The 22,382-nt window shown below is 50.2% G+C and overlaps 1 protein-coding gene and 1 pseudogene across 2 annotated transcripts; one reads left to right on the top strand and one right to left on the bottom strand.

The window, feature by feature from the left end:
• LOC123369100 overlaps window positions 1-22,382 on the top strand; it is a 35,411-nt pseudogene that overhangs the window by 8,916 nt on the left and 4,113 nt on the right.
• On the bottom strand, window positions 8-14,197 carry LOC123368352 (translational activator of cytochrome c oxidase 1). 2 transcript variants are annotated; one of them, XM_045013110.1, is made up of 6 exons: window positions 14,181-14,197; window positions 12,586-12,859; window positions 11,946-12,052; window positions 7,638-7,771; window positions 1,941-2,118; window positions 8-1,045 (listed from the first exon to the last, which is right to left on the bottom strand). In XM_045013110.1, the coding sequence occupies exons 2-6, from the start codon at window positions 12,845-12,847 to the stop codon at window positions 845-847; spliced, it is 882 nt and encodes a 293-aa protein (XP_044869045.1). In that variant the 5' UTR covers window positions 12,848-12,859; window positions 14,181-14,197; the 3' UTR covers window positions 8-844. The 2 variants fall into 2 exon arrangements, with proteins under 2 accessions (XP_044869045.1, XP_044869044.1); XM_045013109.1 differs by lacking the exon at window positions 14,181-14,197 and adding an exon at window positions 13,102-13,340.

Genomic DNA, 22,382 nt, shown 5'->3' with positions numbered 1-22,382 from the left:
CCAGCACTGACAAGCAAACCATTTATTAAGCAGTGTAAGGGAACGGCCGCCCTCCCCAGACAGTACATTTGGAGGGTGGGGTACACTCCCTATTGTTCTCCTGCTGGAGGTGCTGAATAGGGGGTCACACAACAGGGAGGTGTTAAGTCCGTAGGTTGTCATCGCCTTGGCACAGTGTTACTCTTTATCCACGGAGCATTCGGTGCTGTATGAGTGCAGAGGAAGCTCCCTCCACCCATCACAGTGGGAGAGAGGCAGGGGGAGGGGGACGTGCCAGAGCATCACACAGGGAGGCCTTACTGCAGAAGGCCTGCGGGATCAGATTCAAGAGGGGAGCTGAGGCGTTCAGGTCACGAATCCCAGGGGACGAAGTTAGGAGCCATAAGGTGCCTCAGAGAACACGCCCCATCCTCAGGAGCAAGGGCTTCTGCGCCTGAGAGCGCCGCCAGATTGCACCCAGTGCTGGCACCTGGAGAGCTGCACCTGTTACTAATGGCCCGAAAGCGATGGGGATGGTTCACCCTGGGAAGAAATCTCAAATTAAGCCCCATCTTGGGCCAAGCCCTAAACCACGTGGAGCTCAGGCGTCCAATCCCAGGGCAGGATGAGGCAGAGTCCTGAACTGATTGCCCCATGGGCTCCTGATCCAAGCGACTAGGCCAGGCTGTGAACCACACACCGGTTGCCGTCCATACGGGAGGATCTCAAGCTGAGCTGTCAACCGTGCACCCACTGCCCTCCATATGGGCTGATCTTAGGCCAGGACTAGGCCAAGCCGGGAACGACATGCCTTGTCCCCGTCTATCTGGGCGGATCTCCATCTGCTACCCCCCTGCGCTGGCCCCTACTCGATGTTGTCGTAGACCCGGATCACCTCCTGGCAGTCGCCCAGCGTGGCCAGCAGCTGGGATGCCCGCTCCATCTCCTCCTCTGACAGCCGCACCCTGGCATTGGGGATGAACTCCAGGGCAGCGGAGAGCGACTGTAGCCCCAGCGAGTCCAGCTTCTCCCGCACCTGGTGCAGTGATGGCACCTCACACACAAACTGAGGGGAGAGGACAGGACAGGGGCTGTGAGGGGCTGCAGACCTGCCCGCTGGCCCCCAGGGCCGCAGCAGAGCAGCGTGGGTGCCCGCTGAACAGACAGTGGGGGCCACGCCGCCCCCACCAGACCCGATCTGTAGAGCCTGCCCCTTCAGATCAGATCATCGCTAGTCCAATGCCCGGTGCTGGCCACCATCTAACTCGCCGTCTGACCCCCATTCACCCTGCCCCTGCACTGCGGCTCCAGGGGATTTAACCTTCCACACCCGGAATAACGGCAGCACAGGGGGGCCCAGGCAGTCACTCTGGTGGGACAGGGAGGTCAGGACGAGCCCCCAGGTGTATGCTACAGCAGCCTCGGGGCAGCTCTCACTTATACACAGTCCCCCTGGGGAAGCAGGGAATGGGAGAGAGGACAGCGAGTGATGCCAATGCCAGCCAGGGAAGACCCTGAGGGGGGCTGTTTACAACCTCCTTATGCTCCCATAGCATTCTCGAGGGTAAATACAAAGCGTACCCTGCCAATGCCTCCCATGCATCCTGTATATAATCCCCCTGAGCCAGAGCTGCACCAGCCAGACCCCCACATCTCTCCCCTCCCCTGGGCCGGAGTAGGGCCAGATCCCCACGATTCCTCCCCTCCCCCGGCCAGATCAGCGCCAGCCAGACCCTCATGTATCTCCCCCGTCACCTGGGCTGGATCAGAACCAGCCAGACCCCTACATATCTCCCGAACCAGATTAGCACCAGGTGGGCCCCGATTGGTGCCTGAGCAATTACATCAACCAGCTGCTGCCCCCCATTGGCTGATGGTATCTCCCGCGTTCTCCCAGCAGCCCTCACTGCAGCAGTGGACTTGCCACTGTGTTAGCCAGGGAGCCCCCGTCACACACCCACCTTCAGAACTGCTCGCTCCTCCTCCTCGTCTTCTTCCCACACATCCTGGGCCCCGGCCTCGAGCGCCAGCTCCAGGGCCTGCTCCAGGGCCACTGGCCTCTGCTGACAGTCCTGCCCGCTGACCGTGATCACCCCCTTCTTGTCAAAGCTGTGCCGGGCCCCATCGGACATCTGCGCCCTGCATGAGAAAAGGGGGACGTCAAGGGACAGGGAGTCGCTTCTATATAGCATGAGAGAGACCATTCTTGGATGCTGGTCCAGTGGGTTCGTGCTTCGCACAGGATGGAGACGAGTGAGGAACGGCTCAGAGAAGAGCCACAAGAACGATTCACCTGCCTCATAGCAAGAGCTTGAAGGCTCTCAGTGTACTGAATTTATCCCAGAGATGTCAAAGGCCCATTGTGCCCATCCAGCCCAGCCTCCCGCCTAACCCAGGCCAGGAATCTCCCGCAGCGATTCCTGCCACCAGCCCAGTAACTCCTGGCTGAGCTAGAGGGGGCTTTCAGAAAAAGACATTCCCATCTCCACTGACGGACTCCCAGTGATGGAGAATCCACCTTGTCCCTTGGGGAGCTGTTCCAGTGGTTCATTCCCCTCCCTGGTAACCATGGGCTCCTTGTTCCCAGCCTGAATTCATCTCCCTTCAGCTCCCAGCCAGTGCATCTTCCTCTGCCTTTGCCTGGTGGTCGAAGACCCCTCTGCTCTCAGAAATCCCCTCCCCATGTCGGTGCTTATAGACCAGAATCATGTCACCTCTTAACCTTCTCTGAGATAAACTACATTGATCAAGTTCCTTCGGTCCTTCGCTATGAGGCAGGTTTTCCAGCCCCCAGATTGCTCTTGGAGCTCTTCTCTGAACCCATAACAATGTAAATGGTTTGGGAAGAGGTTTAAGCTACCTCCAGTTAAGCCCTTCTTGCACGGATATAAGAGAGTCCACCCAGGGATGTGTTGTGATAACTGGGCTGGAAAATGTACCCTAATTGTGAGCTCAACTATAAAAAGTACATAAAAATTTGTAAGATGTCACAGTACCCTATATAATCATAGGTCAGGAAGGGACCTTGAGAGCTCAGCTAGTCCAGTGCCCTGCACTCAATGCAAGACAAAGTATTATCTAGACCAGCAGTTCTCAAACTTTAGCAACCCAAGGACCCCCATTTTTATTTAAAATTTTTCAGGGAGTTGGGTGTGGGGCAGGGGGTGCAGGCCCTGGGAGGGAGTTTGGGTGTGGGTTGTGGGCTCTGGGCTGGGGCAGGGTGTTGGGGTGTGGGATGGGGTTCGGGATGTGGGCTTGGGGAGGGATTTTGGGTGCAGGGTGCGGGCTTTGGGCTGGGGGTTGGAGGTACGGGCTCTGTCCAGGTGGCGCTTACCTCAGGCAGCTCCCGAAAGTGACCGGCACATCCCTCTGAGAGCCGCTACTAGGTGGAGGGGTCAGGGGGTCTCCGCGTGCTGCCCCTGCCCGCAGCTCCCATTGGCTGCAGTTCCCAGCCAATGGGAGCTGCTGAGTTGGCGCTCAGGGAGGGGGCAGCGTATGGAGACTCCGTGCCCCACCCGCCCCAGGGACTTGCCGGCCGCTTCCAGGAGCAGTGTGGAGCCAGGGCATGTAGGAAGCCTGCCTTAGCCCCGCTGCACCCCTGGGCCTTTAGCGTGCAGGAGGTGGTGGAAGGGAGGGGGAGGAGTTGAGGGAGGGACGGGGAGAAGTTGATCAGTGGGGCCTGCTGACCCCCTGGAGTCCCCTCAGGGGTCCACGGATCCCAGTTTGAGAAACACTAATCTAGACCATACCTGACAGGTGTTTGTCTAACCTGCTCTTAAAAATCTCCAATGATGCAGATCCCCCCAACCTTCCCAGGTAATTTATTCCAGTGGTTATGAAGTTTTTCCTAATGTCCAACCTAAACTGCCCTTGCTGCAATTTAAGCTCATTGTTTCTTGTCCTTGTGACGTTATCTGATTAAAATATGATCAGGTATATTATTGTTGCTACCATGGTTATACAATTGCAATAAATCTTATACAAGTATGTCATGTAAGCTGTCAATGGAAAGGTTATGATTTGCTGACTATGATTACCCTATTTGTATGCATGTAACATTTGAATATCTGAAGTTATGAATATTGTCTATGTATCTGTTTTTCAAATATGTTTGCTCCCGTAGTAACATCCACATGGTATTTACATCCAGTCTAGCCAGCACACTGTGAATGGAGTATTCAAGTTGATGACCCATCAACAAATACAATGGGCCATGGCAGAAGCTTATCCCCACCTGATGGGCTTTCCAGCCAGAATATTGCTAATGGCCCCTGCTATGAAGCATTGAAGCATGCCAGGGCGTATGACTGGATCGGTGGTTCTCAAACTTTTGTACTGGTGCCCCCTTTCACACAGCAAGCCTCTGAGTGCAACCCCCCCCCCAATAAATTAACAACACTTTTTTATATATTTAACACCATTATAAATGCTGGAGGCAAAGCAGGGTTTGGGGTGAAGGCTGACAGCTCATGGCCCCCCATGTAATAACCTTATGACCTCCTGAGGGGTCCTGACCCCCAGTTTGAGAACCCCTGAACTAGATCACGTGGTGCTGAACTCCATCTTGCACCTGTACTTTTAAATAAATTGTGCTGAGGGCTTTGCTTGGAACAATGGGGTTCCCTCCATAGGGCAAGAAGCTATAAAAGGCCCTGGAAACATCTCAATTTTGCCTCTTTCCTGCTGTGATCTCTGGACTATGGACTTATACTAACAGGAGCATCCAAAGGACTGAGGACCTGCCAATCATTTGGAAACAACCAGAGACTTAACAGGCCAGTGGTTTATTTCAAGCCTGACACAAGAACTTAGCAACGCGGGTATGTATTTGATTCCTTTAACCAATTTTAACTCTCACCTCTTTCTTCTCTCTTGTAAATAAACCTTTAGACATTAGATACTAAAGTATTGGCAAGAGTGTGATTATTGGGTAAGAGCTGAGTTATATATTGACCTGGGTATGTGGCTCCTTCTTTGGGCTCAGAAGAACCCTTTGGTTGATGACATTGGTTTTAAATAACCACTCATCGGTAAGTCGAGTGTCTGGGTGTTTGAAAAAGGACTGTAATGCCTCAGGAGGCTGCAATTCTGACTTCTTGTTAGCCAGTGTGGTGAGACAGAAGCTTAATTTTATTGCTGGTTTGGTTTATCTTATGGAAGAATAACCACCACACTGCTGACTCATACCCAGCTTCTCATCCACTGTAATCCCCAGGTCCTTTTCTGCAGAACTGCTGCTTAGCCAGTCAGTCCCCAGCCTGTAACAGTGCATGAGATTCTTCCTCTCGAAGTGCAGGACTCTGCACTTGTCCTTGTTGAACCTCATCAGATTTCTTTTGGCCCAATCCTCCAATTTGTCTAGGTCCCTCTGTATCCTATCTCTACCCTTCAGTGTATCTGCCACTCCCCACAGCAGTGTTACACTGTTGACTCATATGTAGCTTGTGATCCACTATGCCTCTCAGACCTCTTCCTGCAGTACTCCTTCCTAGGCAGCCATTGCCCATTTTGTATGTGTGCAACTGATTGTTCCTTCCTAAATGGAGTACTTTGCATTTGTCCTTATTGAATTTCATCCTATATTCCTCAGACCATTTCTCCAGTAGGTCCAGATCATTTTGAATATAATCCTATCCTCAATAGCACGTGCAACCCCTCTCAGCTTGGGATCATCTGCAAACTTTATAAGTGTACTCGTCTATGCCATTATTTAAATCATTGATGAAGATATTGAACAGAACCAAACTCAGAACTGATCCCTGTGGAACCCCCCTTGATATGCCCTTCCAGCTTGACTATGAACCAGTGATAACTACTCTGGGAACAGTTTTCCAACCAGTTATGCACCCACCTAGCTCCATCTAGGTGGTATTTCCCTAGTTTGTTTATAAGGTGGTCACGCAAGACAGTATCAAAAGCCTTACTAAAGTCAAGATATACCACATCTACCCCTTCCCTCACTATCTACATGGCTTGTTACCCTGTCAGAGAAAGCTATCAGGTTGGTTTGACACAATTTGTTCTTGACAAATCCATGCTGACTGTTACTTATTATCTTATTATCTTCAAGGTGTTTGCAAATTGATTGCTTAATTAGTTTCTCTGTTATCTTTCCAGGTACTGAAGTTAAGCTGACTGGTCTGTAATTCCCTGGGTTTTCCTTATTTCCCTTTTTATAGATTGGCACTATATTTGCCCTAACAACAAATGCTGATGGGAAAAGGTATGAAAGAGACAGGATGAATGACGTAGTCTAAAACAAAAAGGCCGACTAGTATAACTCAAGGGCTATGTTGAAATCATCCTTGCTAAACACCAAAGACGTGGAACTAGAAACTAATGAACCAAAATTGGTGAATCGAAAATTAGGCCTAATTGCTGAACAGGATAACAAGGGGCTGGACTATTCCACCCATTGGTACATTTTGAGGGTCCTTAAAGCAATTTGGAGGAAATATGGGAAGAACCCGATGGAGACTACTGGACCCAGATCCCTTTCATCCCAATCCTCAGGGATGTCTGACCAGACCAGGCCAAAGATAGGGACTCAGATGACATCACCACCAGCTCGAGCTGAATCCCAGGGTATTTCTACACTGCAATTGGACACCTGCATCTCGCCCGTGCCAGTTGACTCAAGTTCGTGCTAAGGGGCTGTTTAATTGCAGTGCAGACATCCAAGCCCGAGCTCTGGGACCTTCCTCCCTCATGGGGTCCCAGAGCTCGGGCTCCAGTCTGAGCCTGAATGTCTACGCCGCAGTTAAACAGCCTCTTAACCCAATCTGGCTTTGCAGTGCAGACAAAGCCCCAAACATGAGATAAAATGCGATCAGACTTTAGCAGCAACAGCTTCAGCTCATCTCAACTAACTTATCTTTTAGCGCAAAGACCAGTAATCACCATCTTTGCGGCCATCTAAGAGACTGGAGAAACCCTTATTTGACGTCTAAAGACTCTCTCCAACTAGAAGGGAAGTCGTTAAAATGAAAGCCTTAGTCAGTACTGTACATCTCACAGGCTTTAACTGTTTTGCCTTCTTTTCTGAATCTTTAACAAGAGGATTTTTAGTGAGGTATTTGAGGTCTCTGTATACCAAACCCTGAACTTTGTTTCACACTTTTTAATGTTGGACAGTGACACCAGTTAACACCTTTGGCCCATTTATTCCAGCTAAATTAAGGCCACAGGTGTGCACCAGTTTAATTAAACCCGTTTCAGTTAATCCAATGCACCTGTTCCAGTTAACCAGGGGTAACATTTCCCAAAGAATCTAAATGACTTAGGAACCTGAATCCCATTGATTTTCTAAGACTTGGGCTCCTAAAGGCCAAAAGTCACTTATGAAAATGGGACTATGGCTCCTAAACCACTTAGGTGCTTTTGATAATTCAACCCAAGGCCTTGCTTATTAGAACCTCATGTACAGACCAGCCCTGACCCCCATGTAGACTGTATGTTCTATGTCGCCCACTTGTGGCCAGGCTGTAGAGAGCATTAGCCAGATACTTGCCTTGAACTAATGCATTGTGTTTATCTCAACCACTAGACACTCATGTTTTAAGACCCGGAAGTGTCGGGTTTGGTCATTGCTTGGAGCACAGGAAGGGCCTTTGTGGAATGAAATGCAGGACTGTCAGGCCCGGCAGGGAAGGACTGACCCATTGCGGCTCAGGATGAGCCGGATATCCTGGGAGGCTCGCTTTGCATTGTCCGTCAGCACCTCAATGAGCAGCGCAGATCCCCCAGGGCCTCTGGCTTCGTAGAGCAGGTACGAGGAGCTCTTCCCTTTGTCCTGCAGCGAGAAGGGGCTGATTCAGTTCTGCAGCTGGGCTTATGTCTTGGGAGGTGTTAGGGGGCTTTCCCTTCACCCCCTCCCCTGGGTCTTGTCATGCAGTCAGAAAACAGAAGACTGAAAATCCGAAGTGCAGGCAATCTGTGTTCCCTGTGAGCTGCGCACTTGGGCGGCCACGCAGGAGAGATTCAACTGCTGCCCAGCTGATTAGAGAGCCTGCACAGCTAGCAATGTGTGTTCAGGTGCCCCTCCCCTCCCCTTGCTCTGTACTGCAACTTCTCCCCAGACGCTCCTGCTGGCGATGCCGAGCAGGGGTGGGGAGAGGAGGGTGCTGATGTCAGGGTGTCCCGCTCCCCCGGCCCCTATACCCCATCTCCGCAGAGCAGGGCAGAGGGGACAGCCTGGCTCAGGACTAGGAGCGGCTGCAGTGTGAGGTCTGAATGGTGAGAGGCTGGGTGCCTCTCTTAAAGAGACAGTGCACGGTTCCTGAGATTTCGCCAGCAGCCAGCGCTCAGTCTGTCTCTCTCTCTCACACACACACTCTTAACCCTCCCCCTGTAGCCCATCTCCTTAGAGCAGGGGCAGCGAAACAGGGCTCAGGACAGAACAGGAGAGCTTTCAGGGACTGTCTTAAAGAGACAGTGCATGGCTTTCTCCAGCAGCAAGCACACACCCAGAGTCTCTGTGACACACACACACACACACACACAAAGTCTCCTTCACACTCACCTCCCAACACATACTTGTATTATTGCCGTTACTTCTTGGTACTCCCTTCTTATATTCTCTGTAATTTTATTCTTTCAAAGTGTGTTATTTTAGTGTTTTGACTGGTCTATTCATTTAATAATTTTTAATTCTCTCTTACACTTAAATTTAATTCTTTGAGTAGTGAGTTCTAAAATGCCTAACCTGTCCTGGCTGGACTAATAATCCTTATGGTAACTATATATAGAGAGATAGTTTTTTGTTTCTACTGGTGGCGCACATTCACACATACCTCGGTGCACATAAAATGTATTCCGCACATGGATGGAAAAAAGTTAGAGGGAACATTGCTGGCAATGCAATGTTTATTGGGGTTAGTTTCAAGCAAGCATATCCATGGCTCTGATGCTTGGATGTCCCTGTTCCCTATTCCCACTTCCTTAGCAGCCCCAAATATACCTGCAGTGCACGCCCCTGGTCTCACCCGTTACAATTTATGGTCATGTCCCTTTTTGGAGGGTCGTGAGTCTGGGGTCGTGGTACCACCTCCTCTGTATCCCATGGGAGGGGTAAGGAGTGAGGTTGTGTTCTGGCCAAGGCCAGGCCTCTCTTTGGCCTTTAGTGTTTCTTATGCCTCCCCCACATCCCCTCTTACCCCTCCTAACTGGTTGCTTGACATTGGCTTGAGAGAAGTGCCAGGCAGCCTTCCAGCCTATGCTCAGACATTATACTCCCCACCATACCCAGTAACACTTAGCTTTCTCTCTCTTCTCGTTGTACTAACAAGCCCATCTGGCTGGGTAGAAGTAACACCCAGGGTCTTTGCTCACAGATATTAGTAAGGATCGAAAGAGTTAGTAAGGAGAAGAGCATCAAAAGTCCAGCCCAAAATTCTGCCCCTGGCTAACAAACAGGCCAATATACAACAGGAGGGCCTGGGGCTAAACAGTAAAGGCCAAGTCTCCATCCATCACCAGGCCCCAGATATATGTTACTGGTGGCTCCTGTACTACCCAGGAATGGCTCCTGCTTCCCCTCTGGATACATAGGCACAACGGCCCCGACGGCAACCTGGAGCCATAGAAACACTCTGAATTTGTATGGTATGGAGTGGAGCACCGGTTAGACCTGGAAACTGGGGCAAAGGAGGGGGGCCTCTGGAGCAATAGATTGTAGGCTTTGCCATATGGGATCAACACCAAGGTCATAGAATCCTAGAAGCTTAGGGTTGGAAGGGACCTCAGGAGGTATCTAGTCCAACCCCCTGCTCAAAGCAGGACCAACATCAACTAAATCATCCCAGCCAGGGCTTTGTCAAGCCGGGCCTTAAAAACCTCTAAGGATGGAGATTCCACCACCTCCCTAGGTAACCCAGTCCAGTGCTTCACCACCCTCCTAGTGAAATAGTGGTTCCTAATATCCAACCTAAACCTCCCCCACTGCAACTTGAGACCATTCCTCCCTGTTCTGTCATCTGCCACCACTGAGAACAGTCTAGATCCATCCTCTCTGGAAGCCCCCTTTGGGTAATTGAAGGCTGCTATCAAATCCCCCCTCACTCTTCTCTTCTGCAGACTAAACAAGCCCAGTTCCCTCAGCCTTTCCCCATAAATCATGTGCCCCAGCCCCCTCATCATTTTCACTGCCCTATGCTGGACTCTCTCCAATTTGTCCACATCCTTTCTGTAGTGGGGGGCCCAAAACTGGACATAATACTCCAGATGTGGCCTCACCAGTGCTGAATAGAGGGGAATAATTACTTCCCTCGATTTGCTGGTAATGCCCCTACTAATGCAGCCCAATATGCCATTGGCCTTCTTGGCAACAAGGGCACACTGCTGACTCATATCCAGCTTCTCATCCACTGTAACCTCTATGTCCTTTTCTGCCAAACTGCCACTTAGTCAGTTGGTCCCCAGCCTGTAGTGGTGCATGGGATTCTTCCTTCCTCTGCACTTGTCCTTGTTGATCATCATCAGATTTCTTTTAGCCCAATCCTCCAATTTGTCTAGGTCACTCTAGACCCCATCCTTACCCTCCAGCATATCTACCTCCCCCCCCTAGTTTAGTGTCATCCCTGAACTTGCTGAGGGTGCAATCCATCCCATCATCCAGACCATTAATGAAGATGTTGTACAAAACTGGCCCCAGGACAGACCCCCTGAGGCACTCCGCTTGAAACCGGCTGCCAACTAGACATCGAGCCATTGATCACTACCCGTTGAACCCGACGATCTAGGTCCATCTAGCCCTGTCTCCTATCACTGACAGCACCCAAAGCCTAGACTTCAGTCCAAGCCCAAACATCTACGTGGCAATTTCATAGCCCTGCAGCCCAAGCCCCATGAGCTCGAGCCTAGGGTGACCAGACGTCCTGATAAAATCGGGACTGTCCCGATATTTAGGTGTTTGTCCCACCGGCAGCAGTCACCTTCCCTCTACCCTGCCCCCACCACGCTGCTCCAATGGCAGCACTCGCCCTTTTTTTTTTTTTTTTTTGCTCTGCCAGAGGTCCCCCGACCCCACGTGTCCCGATATTTCCTCCCTCTCATCTAGTCAAGCCAGGTGACCCAGGGCAGCCACAGATATTTAATTGCTGTGTAGACATACCCATGGCAGTGTTCCCTCTCATTTTTCCCACCCACGTGCGGAATGAATTTTGTTACGTGCACCAATATGGAGGTGATGTGAGACAGCACAAAATTCATGTGGCGTGGGTGGGGCCAATGGGTTCTTGTGGAAGGGGCTCAGCGCTGGGGCAGAGGGTTAGTGTGCGGGGGTGTGAGGGCTCTCACTGGCAGTGTGGGCTCGGGGGTGGGGCTGGGGATGAGGGGCTCAGGGCTGGGGCAGGGGGTTGGGTACAAGGGGTGAGGACTCCAGCTGGGGGTACGGGCTCTGGGGTGGAGATGAGGGGGCAAGAATTTAGCAAGATTCAAAGAGGGACTGGATATTTCTACAGACCACAAGAACATCCAGAGCTGGAATAATGAATGCAAACAACTTCTGGCAGGGATATTACAACCAAGCTGAGACCTCACGCAGGATCATAGAATCATAGATTATTAGGGTTGGAAGGGACCTCAGAAGATCATCTAGTCCAACCCCCTGCTCAAAGCAGGACGATTATCCCCACATCTGCTACTGAGGGATTCTTACACCTGCCTCTGCAGCCTCTGGTACTGGAAACAGGACACTGGAATGGATCAGAGCAGAGGTGTGTCCAGTCTGGCAATTCCCTATGACCTAAGTGATTTGCCCAAGGTCACAGAGAGAGCAAGTGGCAGAGCTAGGAATAGAAACCACAAGTCCTGTAGCCCAGCCCAGCACCGAAGCCACAAGCCCAGTCTCGTTCAAGATTCCCAACACCCCTCTGCACAGCCTGGCCCGGCCCACAGAATGCAGCAAGGCTGCAGCCCACGAGCCCCTCTGCCCCCCCAACCTGAGCTGGCAGCACCTGGCTACATACCCCTCCCTTGATGGCCGCCTCAATGGATGCTTTGGGCATGCTCTTGCTCCGGCACTGCTCGATGATGTTGGCCAGGTTGGTGTTGAGATCAGGGTTGGGTCCCCCCTCTGCAATAGGACAGAAAGGGGGTGTCATAAGGGAGACATGGCTGGGATCCCATTCCAGAGCAGTCCTGACTCCCAGCCCCCATTGCTATAACCCACCAGCCTCCCCTCCCCTCTCAAAGCCAGGGATAGAACCCAGGCATCCTGATGTCCCTGGTGACCCTCCCTGCTCCAAACCACGTGTCCCAAGGCCCTTCCTCCCTTCAGCCACTGTTAGCTGTTACCCCAGGGACTGGCCTGCCCCCCTCTTATGCGAAACAGCTACTAGAGTGGAACACAGACCCAGCCACCTTACAGGAGGTGCTGTAGGACAAAGGAAAGGTCCAGTGGAGGAAGGATGAGAAGGGGAGAGACACTACCCCACAGACCAGCATCCTCTGCTCCAGCAACCAGGGAGGAGAAGAGAGGTTAGGGGGTGCTGGGGTTAGGGGCAGCAGGGTCAGTGCTAGTGGTCAAGGCTGGGCTGGCAGGGCTCTGTAGCGCTCCCTCGGGCTGGGGCTGTGTCACACCCAGGAGCCACCTCTCCCACCGGGTACCTTTCACAGCGAAGCGCAGCAGCATGGTGAGCCTCTGGAAGAGCCGGCTGCGCTCGGCATCCCGCGGGCCCTTGATGTGCTTGACCTTGGACCATTTGTTGTGGCCGGCAGGGGAGGCACCTGAGGTGTGCAGGGCCCGGCATGATGAGTGGGGGGCAGGGACAGTCAGCTTGGGCACCAGCTCCTTCAGCGCCAGCACCGAGGTCAGAACACGGCACCTGTATGGGGCAGCTGCCCTCCCCATGGCGCTGGGCAGGGACATGGGGGTGAGCTCCTGAAACACACACACAGGTTACACAGCTGGGAGGGGAGCTCCTGTAACACGGACATAACACACATACTGCTCAGCCCCCCCCATACACACTACAGCCAAGTGTGAGCTCCTGTAACGCTCATACACACACACAGTTCTCCTCTAACACACACATTACACAGCAGCCGGGGGTGTGATCCCCTGTAACACACACACACACACCACACAGCCAAGCAACAAACACAGCCCGACCCGTCTCTTACTGTGACACACACGCTGCACAGCCTGGCCGGGGCCCTCTTGTACCCACTAGTCCCCGCTCCCCTCCCAGAGCCGGGAGGGAACCCAGGAGTCCGGGCTCCCAGCCCCCCACGGCACAGCGGGGACCGGGCTGCCCCCTGACGGGCTCCTGCCGCCCAGGCAGCAGGTGCCACGAGCGCCCCACGGCCGGACTCGGGACCCAGGCGTCCGGGGGGCTGGGCCGGAAGGTCCCTGCGCTGGGGCCTCCCCCGGCTGCTGGAGCCGGCGGCGCAGGCGCGGGGCGGAGCGGGGCCAGCCCGGCCCCCTGGGTCCCAGCCCGGCCCGTGCGCAGGCGGGTCCCGGCTGCAGCCCCAGCGCGGGGAGCGGGCGAGAGGCGGCCCCGGGGAGGCAGCAGCCGCGGGGCGGGAAGTCGCTGCCCGGGCGGAGGAAGCGGCCGGGGCCGGAGCCGAGCCCGGCGATGGCTGCAGCGGGGCCGGCGCAGGTAGGACGCGGGGCGGGGACTCCCCGGCCGGGCACTGGCTGGTCCCGGCTGGGGGCCGAGCCGAGGGGGGCCGGGACCCGGGTCCCTCCCGCGCTAGTGACCCCGGGGCCGGGGGCTGCAGCAGCCGGAGCGCGGGGGCCGGGGAGCGGCGCTGGGGCCCCGGGACACCCCCAGCAAACCCGGGAGCGGCGCTGGGGCCGGGGAGGGGGGGACATTGGCCGGGCGGAGCTGCGGAGATGGGCGCGACCCCTTTCCCCGGGTCCCTGGGGGAGATGGGGGGGGGGTGTCCCTGGGTCACAGGTGCTGGGCGGGGGGGTCCCTGGGAGTCGCTCCCCTAGAAACCGCGTCCCCTGCTGAGACTCCGGGCTGGGGGCTGGAGCGGAAGGTGCTGAGTGTGGAACGCTTGTGCCAGCAGCTCCAGGTGGCGTTTGAGGACGTCGCTCTGTATTTCACCCGGGAGGAGTGGGAGCTCCTATCCCAGCGAGAGAAGCATCTGTACCGGGACCAGATGCTGAGGAATTATTGGGCCCTCGTTTCCCTGGGTAAGGACCAATTGCGCTTCTTTTTAACAGCTGTGAAATGTCTGGGTTCCCTCCATACCTCGGCATCTGGCAGGAAAATAATGGTGCTGCTGCTGCAACAGATCCCCACCTCCCCCAAAAGAATGAACATAGCACATTAACTTAACAATTGTGCAGTTGAACAATGCTTGCACCCTATGAGAAAGAACTGGTAGCTCTGAATGGCGCCACCTGGTGATACCTGCCATGACATGTGGCCGATGCCTTAATGACATACTGCAAACTGTTTTCAACAGCTATAAGATGGCAAAGGAGCAAAGTCCCTTCTTCCAAAATCTTCCCCCATGGTACATTTTTCAGGGAAGAGTTGGGTAAGTGAATGACGAGAGAGAAGGTGGTTGAGGACTTTCTACTCACCCTATCTCTTAGTCTGAGAGTAATGGGTGTTCAGTGGTGTTTCAACTCGTTAAAGAAAATCGGTGTCACACAGTTGTCTTATGGAACGTAGTGCCACAAGGTAGCATAGAGGCCAGGATGTTAGCAGAATGGGATATTTCTATGGAACATCCATTCTAGAGTTCCCCTAGTAAGGATTTAAAACTCAACCCCCACTGCAAATTGAGACGGGTCATAGACGCTGCTGCTTCAGAGTATGAACTGAACCTGCCTGGTGGGAGATAAGAAGAAATCTCTTCTAAGGAAGGTTTATTTCATTATTCTCCTGCTTGGGATCTCTTGCACTTTCCTCTGAAGCAGCAACCGAGATCAGTGTCCCATCGTGCCAGGTGCTGTACAGAGACACCCTGACCAAGGTCGGGGCCCTATTGTGCTGGGCTGCACCAACATATAATTGAGCCCCTGTAGCCAAAACTTTAGTAATAAAACTTCCACCCCAAACAGGCTATTCAGATTCCAAACCGGACTTAATCCACCGGATCGAGGTAGGGGAGGCAGAGCTCTGGATCCAGGATGCCAAGGACTCCAGGGAACGCTCCGGGCCTGAGAGCCCCTCCTCAGGTGAGTCATAATAATCAAGTCCCTTCTGATTTACACACCTGCTAGTGAAGGGCTCCTTGATGTAGAAGGCAAAGGCAGAGTGAGATCCACTGGCTGGGAGCAGAAGGATTCTCTGCACCTTGAGGTCTTTAAACCACGATTTGAGGACTTCAGTAACTCAGACATAGGTTAGGGGTTTGTTACAGGAGTGGGTGGGTGAGATTCTGTGGCCTGCGTTTTGCAGGAGGTTGGACTAGATGATCATAATGGTCCCTTCTGACCTTAAAGTCTATGAGAAGGGAGACTAATTGAGGCTGGGAATTAGGGGCCAATGTTTATCTTGGTGGGAATGAACCACTGGGAGAGCTCCCCTCAGGACACAATGGATTCTCCATCACTAGGAGTGTTAGACCCTCAGTAGAGGTCTCCCTACGGGATGGGAAGCAGGCAGATACCAGACACGGCGTTGGTGTATAATACTGTAAATGCTCTTTATTGATTACAAAACCTTACTCACTCCATGTTCACACCCCAAACATATTATCCCAGAGTCCAAAGGTCAGAATGAGCCCGATGGCCAGTTGAGATTCCTTCCGATCATAAGATGCAGAGAGCCAGGGAAACCACATCTGTATCCACATGGGGCTCTGGATCATTAAACAACTCCAATTTGCAGAAGTCACAGGCAACCATTTATAGTCCATTCTGTCACGTCCTCAGTTCTTTGCCTTTGTTTACTAGGCCTTCTACCCACACAATTCCAAAGAGACAATGCTGGGCAAGCTGCCATGATCCCAGGCGTGCCATTTCCTCCAATTCTTGTACAATTTTATATCAGTCCAGCTGGTGGTGTTTCCTTTTCTGTTCATTTTCCGTGTTTTTCTCTTAACAAAACAAGATTGTTTTTGCACAGATAGTTCTAATAGTCCTTGACTGTATGTTTTTGCTTCGGTTGCCAAGTTGCAATGCACGTATTCATGTCAAGCACGCGTCATTCTGTCCCATGAATAGTCTAATGTATTTTTCCCTTTGATCCATACCTCCATCCTAGGGGTGCTCCCATATGTATATCCATGTACCCCTAAATTTCCCCAAATATTCAAAAAAACTTAAAAGCCAAAACCCATATTTTCACCCTTTTTGAATTATGAGGCTCCTCAATATTGAAGTCATGGCCATTATTCCATAGGAATAATATTAAATGCTTCCGGACGTATTATTCTAAATACTTACACTAACCTCTTCTATCTTCAATCGAGCTCCGGTATTATTTTTTTGCTTCCTAAAATATAACGCACACAACACAATTCTTCTACTAAGCACAAAATGCAGAGCAAGCATAAACAATAAACCAGTTATAAAAATTGTAGCACCGTATGCATGCTCCAAATCCAAGATCCGTACAGGATAATCTCCATGCAACTGGGCATTCCTTTCCCTCTGTAAGATAAACTAAAAGAAAGGAACATTATTTAATCTTTAGGCCATAAATATAATTGTGATGTGTGGACTCACTTTCCCTTTTCCCCCTTGTTAATCTGCACCACAGTAGATGAAATTTTATTCATGATGGAAAATGGTCCAGCCCCATCTAGACTCCAGGACATTATTTTTCTATGCTAATTTCAAATACATTACTCTATCTCTGATTTTCCATAATTTACTGTCCTGAGCCACATGAGAATCCACAGAGTCTCTTGCTTTTTCAATGGCGTCAATCAGTTTAAATTCCATTTTCTTAAGTTCTATTGGTAACACGCTTACCCATTGGGTAACTGATTCCTCCTCCTCTTCTTCTGGGTACAGTAAAGGGCTCCACAATCTCATAGGCCTTCCAAAGAGAATTTGATAAGCCTGGTAGCCAGTACCCAGTAGATCAGTACTTCGGATGGCCGCCAATACCATTCACAATTTATCATTCCAATCTTTGCCAGTTTCTTGCATTACTTTGCATAGAGCTTGTTTAATAGTTTGATTCATCCTTTCTACTGTCCCTAATGATTGAGGATGATAGGGCATATGTAGTTGTTGCTTTATTCTTAAAGCTTTTAATAAACTTTTAATTACTCCTCTTACAAAATGTGGTCCATTTTCTGAATCAATTACTTTTGGAATCATAGAAGATTAGGGTTGGAAGAGACCTCAGGAGGTCATGTAGTCCAACCCCCTGCTCAAAGCAGGACCAACACCAACTAAATTATCCCAGCCAGGGCTTTGTCAAGCCTGACCTTAAAAACCTCTAAGGATGGAGATTCCACCACCTCCCTAGGTAACCCATTCCAGTGCTTCACCACCCTCCTAGTGAAATAGTGTTTAACTCCCCCTAGACCTCCCCTGCGTAATTTTCCATATCTACTAAACATACTTCCCACAACTTTTCGGCAGTGGTCTGTGCAGTATGATTTCTGGTGTGAATCGCCTCCACGCATCCAGAAAAGGAATCTACTATCACTAATAAATACTGATTCCCCCTTTGGGACTTAAGCAATTTATCAGTATGATCAGCCTGTAGTCTACTCCATGGCCCCACAATTCTTTGGTGCAACACGGGTCTCAAATTCAGTGGTGTATTCCTGTCTGCTGCACACCTTATGCAGTTTTTAACAAACTTTTGTATGTCCTTTCGCACCTGAGGCCATATTCCAATTTGTTTTACCTTAAAGAGAGTATTCTCTATTCCTTGATGCAGTATCGAGTGACACAGGTTAATAATCTCTTCTCTTTGAAGTTTGTCAGGTACTCACTTTTCCTCTCCTGTTTTTTTTTTTTATTCAAAGCATGGCCACCTTGTATATTCCAGTTTCCCCATCTTTCCTCAGGTTTAACCTCCTGTTTTATGACTTGAGCTCTAGTAACTACCATAACTCCCAAAGGTTCCTTTGCTGCTAATTTAAAAAAAAAAATCATTCCTTTCTCGCTTTTGGTGACCTTTAATGCCTTACTCTTAATTTTCCTGGGTATTTTTTTCAACCAATCATAGATTTCCAATCCTTCTTTTGGACCAAATTTTCCCCCTCAGCTGTTTCCCAATTATTCTTTTTCCAACTCCCAATCCAGAATAACAGTCCTTGTATCACAAAGTCTGAATCCATAAAGACACTCTGCAACATTATTTTTCAGTTTAAGCAGATCACTAAAAGCTCTGAACTGAAGTCAGACTCCTAGAACCAGAAATAGTTTCCCCATCAATTTGTACAGCCGCATATCCCATATATTTCTTGGAGTTCTCATGGTATGAACTACCAGCTGTAAACAAAACTCTTTTTCTCTGAGGCTTAACACTTCATCTACCAGGGGGTGCTTCTTCAGCTAACTTCAGTTCGGTTTCTGGAAGTGGGCATTCATGCTCCTCTCCTTCCGTCAGGAGGGCATAGGGTAACATCACGGCTTGTCTGTTATTCTACCAAGTAACATCTCTGTTAGTTAACATCAAGGTCCACTGGGCCATCCTGGCATTCAATACTCCTTTCCCCTGCATAAAATATATCTCACGGGAGAGTGAGGTGTTTGCATTATAACAGGGGCTGTGCCAGTAGTCAAATTAAAAGCTTCACTGGCCCATACAGCAGCTAAAGAGTCTCTTTCACAGATCCCAAACTGCTGCCCCATAGGGGTTAATCTCCTAGACTCGTATGCTACCAGTATTAACTTCTCGTCAATTTCCTGCATTAGTACCAATGCTAGACTTTGTTGGGTTGCTGCCAACTTAATCACAAACGGCTTGTTTATCTCTGGGAATTTCAGTGCTGGAGCTTGCATCAAGGCTTGTTTTAAATGACCGAAAGCGTTTTCTTGTTCAGGGCCCCGCTCCCATGCTCCTTTCTTTTTTAGTAAACGCCACAAGGGTTCAGTGATAGCGGCAAAATTCCAGATGTTTCCTTAAATAGTTAAATCCTCCTAACATCACCCTCAATGCATGAGAATCCTCTGGCCTTGTTAAATTCATCAATGATTTCACCTTTTATTGATCTACCTGAATTCCTTGTTCCCCTAGGGTCACCCCCAAATAATTCACTCTCCTCTGTACTAGTTGGGCTTTCTCTTTATTAGCCTTGAAACCCGTTTCCTGGATGAGTTTCGACACTTTCTTAGTCCGCTCAGTCACCTCAGTCCCTGTCCCCCCCCATCCCCGAATATGTCGTCTACATATGAGGTGACATTCTCCCGATCCTTTTTGGATAAATGATCCAGCATTCACACCGCATGTCGGTGCGCAATAGCCAGAGCGCAGTGTCGGCCCTGCGGAATTTTTAAATAAGTCCCGTTGTCCCTTAAAAGGCAACGCAAAGCAGGCCCAAGAATCGGGATGCAATGGGATAGTGAGAAAACAATTTGCCAAATCTATGACAGAGAACCCTTGTATTCTTGCCATCACTTGAAGTAGATCTGTTACTATTGGTGCCATGGGCAAGTAGCTTTATTAAAATCCAATGTTAGCTCCAGTCTCCTGCGGATTTTAATACGGGCCAAATTGGGCCATTGTATGCAGAATTCCCTTTTTCAATCACTCCCTGTTGTTCTAATGATTCAATTATTTTCTGAATTCCTGCCTCTGCTTGCACAGGATATTTATATTGTCTCTGCGGTGGCACGCTGTCCCCCAGGATTTTAACACATGCTTTGATTTTTACCATATTTGGCTTTATTCCTAATCCATACATCAGGAAACTCCTTTACCCACATCCTGTTGATCCAGTATAATCTCCTTCACTGCTTCTGCAGCCCAGATTCTTGGAATGTACCCTGCTGTCAGGACGCTTTCCATCCAGCCGGGCACAAGCCACAGAACTGCATTAGTTAAATCCAAAACGAACCGATTCCTCTTAAAAAAAAGGAGTCCCCAATATTACTGGCTCAGCTGCCGGATCTATCTGAAGTATTTGTTCTCTACCACAAAGATCCTCCTCTCTCTCTGGGTATAGCTTTCTACTGTATGATACATTTTTCCTGTCATCTGTGCATCTTCCATTCCACTTATCCATATCTGCTCCCCTCAGTTTCAAATACCTCCAAGCAATATTCCGAATCACATCTACTCCTTTCTGGGGCTCGAATTAACCCTTTCATACCTTCCACTTGATGGTCTAATTTATCTTTGTCTGCCTTAATCTTTTCCCAATCCACCATTCTCTTTTCCAATTCCCTGTTTTGTTTCCCCATTTGTTCTAACTGAGTTTGCATGATCTGTGCCTGCCTCACTTCCCACTCCAAATTTTCCTGGCAAGTCTTAGTATTTCAGAGATCATTTCTATAGTTTGTAACTAGGGAAGTGTGGTTGAAAGTGTCTGTTCTCTTGTAATATTTGTAACTCCGCACAGATTTCCCCCTTACGTGCTATTGACTTTTTTACAGCTTCCCACAACAGCCACACTATAGCCGTTTGCTTTTTACTGGCATTAGGCTTGTACAGCTGTACATGTCTCTCAAACATGTTTTCTAAGATATCAGTCATTACACTGGGCTCCACTGTGCCCTTCTTTGGTCATGGACTCACAGGCCTGTGCTCTCTCAGCCCCTCGCGATCCCAGGGAGGAACCCCTTCAGTGCGACAGACCTTCTCGGGGGTCCACTCTCTCTCGGGGTAAAGCCATAGGCTCCTCCGCCTCCTGGAACCGCACCTCTCAGAGCCTTCAGCATGCCCGTCTCTCGCTAATCCCCCTTCATTCGACTTGTCGGAGAAAAACTCAGTTCTCGCTTTTTGTTTGGGTGCAGCAAAATCAAATACTTTATTCTTTCTCTAGTAATTACAATAGAGGGAGGGAGTGTCCTAGGAAACAGGGTTGCCCCTTGTCCCGGACAGGTCTCTCTCAATTGGTAAACAATTACAGCGAGCATTTATACCTTTGTTACAGACAATAACTAACAATAATACAGACAGTAAAGAGAAACAATTGCATTTGTTTATACATAAGCCTTTCTGCTATCTTATTTGTCTCACTACTAGAAAAATATTTGGTTATCATTGCAAGGTCGTAATAACTTTTCACACAGTTTATTCTCTGCCTCACACTATCTTCGCTTCTATAAATCTCACGTCATTAGGGTCACAGTTAGCCTAACTCATGCTAACTAACTGACATGCATTAAGATCCCTTCAAATCCTTGTTAATTCTTTCCCTGCTTCCACAGACTACTCCCCAGTCACTCACTACAGGATGCTCTGTCCACGGGGTGCAGTTTATCCCACTCCTGCCACTAGTTGTCACGGAGTCACCGGGCCAGTGCTCTGGAACTACTCAGTATGAAGCCAGTCAGGACTCTGGGGGAGCCTCCTTCTCTGAGCATAGCGTCTCCAGGGCAAGAAGCTTGCACAGCTTCAACCTTCCTGGTTTGACCTCGGAGCATTCAACATCCCCTTCCACACTGTGTGCTTCCCACGGCGAGTCCGCCTGGGCAGGGCTCCTGGGGAAGCCAGAGGGCCTTGCACCCCAGCTCTGCAGTCAGATGTGACTCTCAGCCAGCCAGTAAAACAGAAGGTTTATTAGCTGACAGGAACATAGCATAGGACAGAACTTGTTAGCACAGAAATCAGTGACTTTCAGCCAAGTCCATCTAGGGGAGTCCTGGGCCAGAAGCTTTGGACTCCCCCTCTTCCAGTCCCCCAAAGCAGACTCCCAGCAACTGGACCTCCGACCCCACCCCTTGTGTCTTTTCCTTGTCTTTGTCTCACTTCCTGGGCAGAGTGTCACTTGGTCATCACCTGGTTGTATCCCCCTCCTGGGTCTCAGGTTACAAAGGGCACCGGTTATAGCATACATGCAGACAGCTGGAGCAGCCTTACCTGCCCCAGAGGGCTTAGCCAAAGTCACACACCCCTATTCCCACCACCGAGATATTGGTGCAGCACACAGGGAAACCAAGGCACATATCATTCATGCAAAATGGTAAAACTCACATAGGCTCAACAGTAAGACTTACCTACAACATAACAAGGGGAAATCCCCACTTTGTCACAAGCCTGTAACATATTACATGGATGGGTGTGTGTGTATGTGTTTTACACACACACACACACACACACACACACACACACACACACACACACACACACACACACACGCTCTCTCTGCTCCCAACAATAGTAGCTTTGCCTAGCCTATATTTCTCTACTTTGTTTACGAGAAGGTCATGTAAAACAGTATCAAAAGCTTTACTAAAGTCAAGATATGAGACATTTATTGCATCTCCCCTATCCACAAGGCTTGCTACCTGCCAAAGAAGGATATCAGGTTGGTTTGACATAATTTGTTATTGGCAAATCCATGCTGACTGTTAGCTCTTACTT

Source organism: Mauremys mutica, chromosome 4 (assembly GCF_020497125.1).
Source record: "Mauremys mutica isolate MM-2020 ecotype Southern chromosome 4, ASM2049712v1, whole genome shotgun sequence".
NCBI lineage: Eukaryota > Metazoa > Chordata > Testudines > Geoemydidae > Mauremys > Mauremys mutica.
The sequence above is the reverse complement of the archived record's forward strand: the minus strand, read 5'-3'. Positions and strand labels throughout refer to the sequence as shown.

Bases quoted from the DNA above. Each gene is read 5' to 3' on its own strand.
- LOC123368352 (XM_045013110.1), bottom strand. From the start codon at position 12,847: ATGTCCCTGCCCAGCGCCATGGGGAGGGCAGCTGCCCCATACAGGTGC. The intron at 2,119-7,637 runs GTCAGTCCTTCC...TTTCTCATGCAG, and splicing joins CTCATCCTGAGCCGCAATGG to GGCGCAGATGTCCGATGGGG. The intron at 1,046-1,940 runs GTGGGTGTGTGA...CTCTCCCCTCAG, and splicing joins AGGAGCGAGCAGTTCTGAAG to TTTGTGTGTGAGGTGCCATC.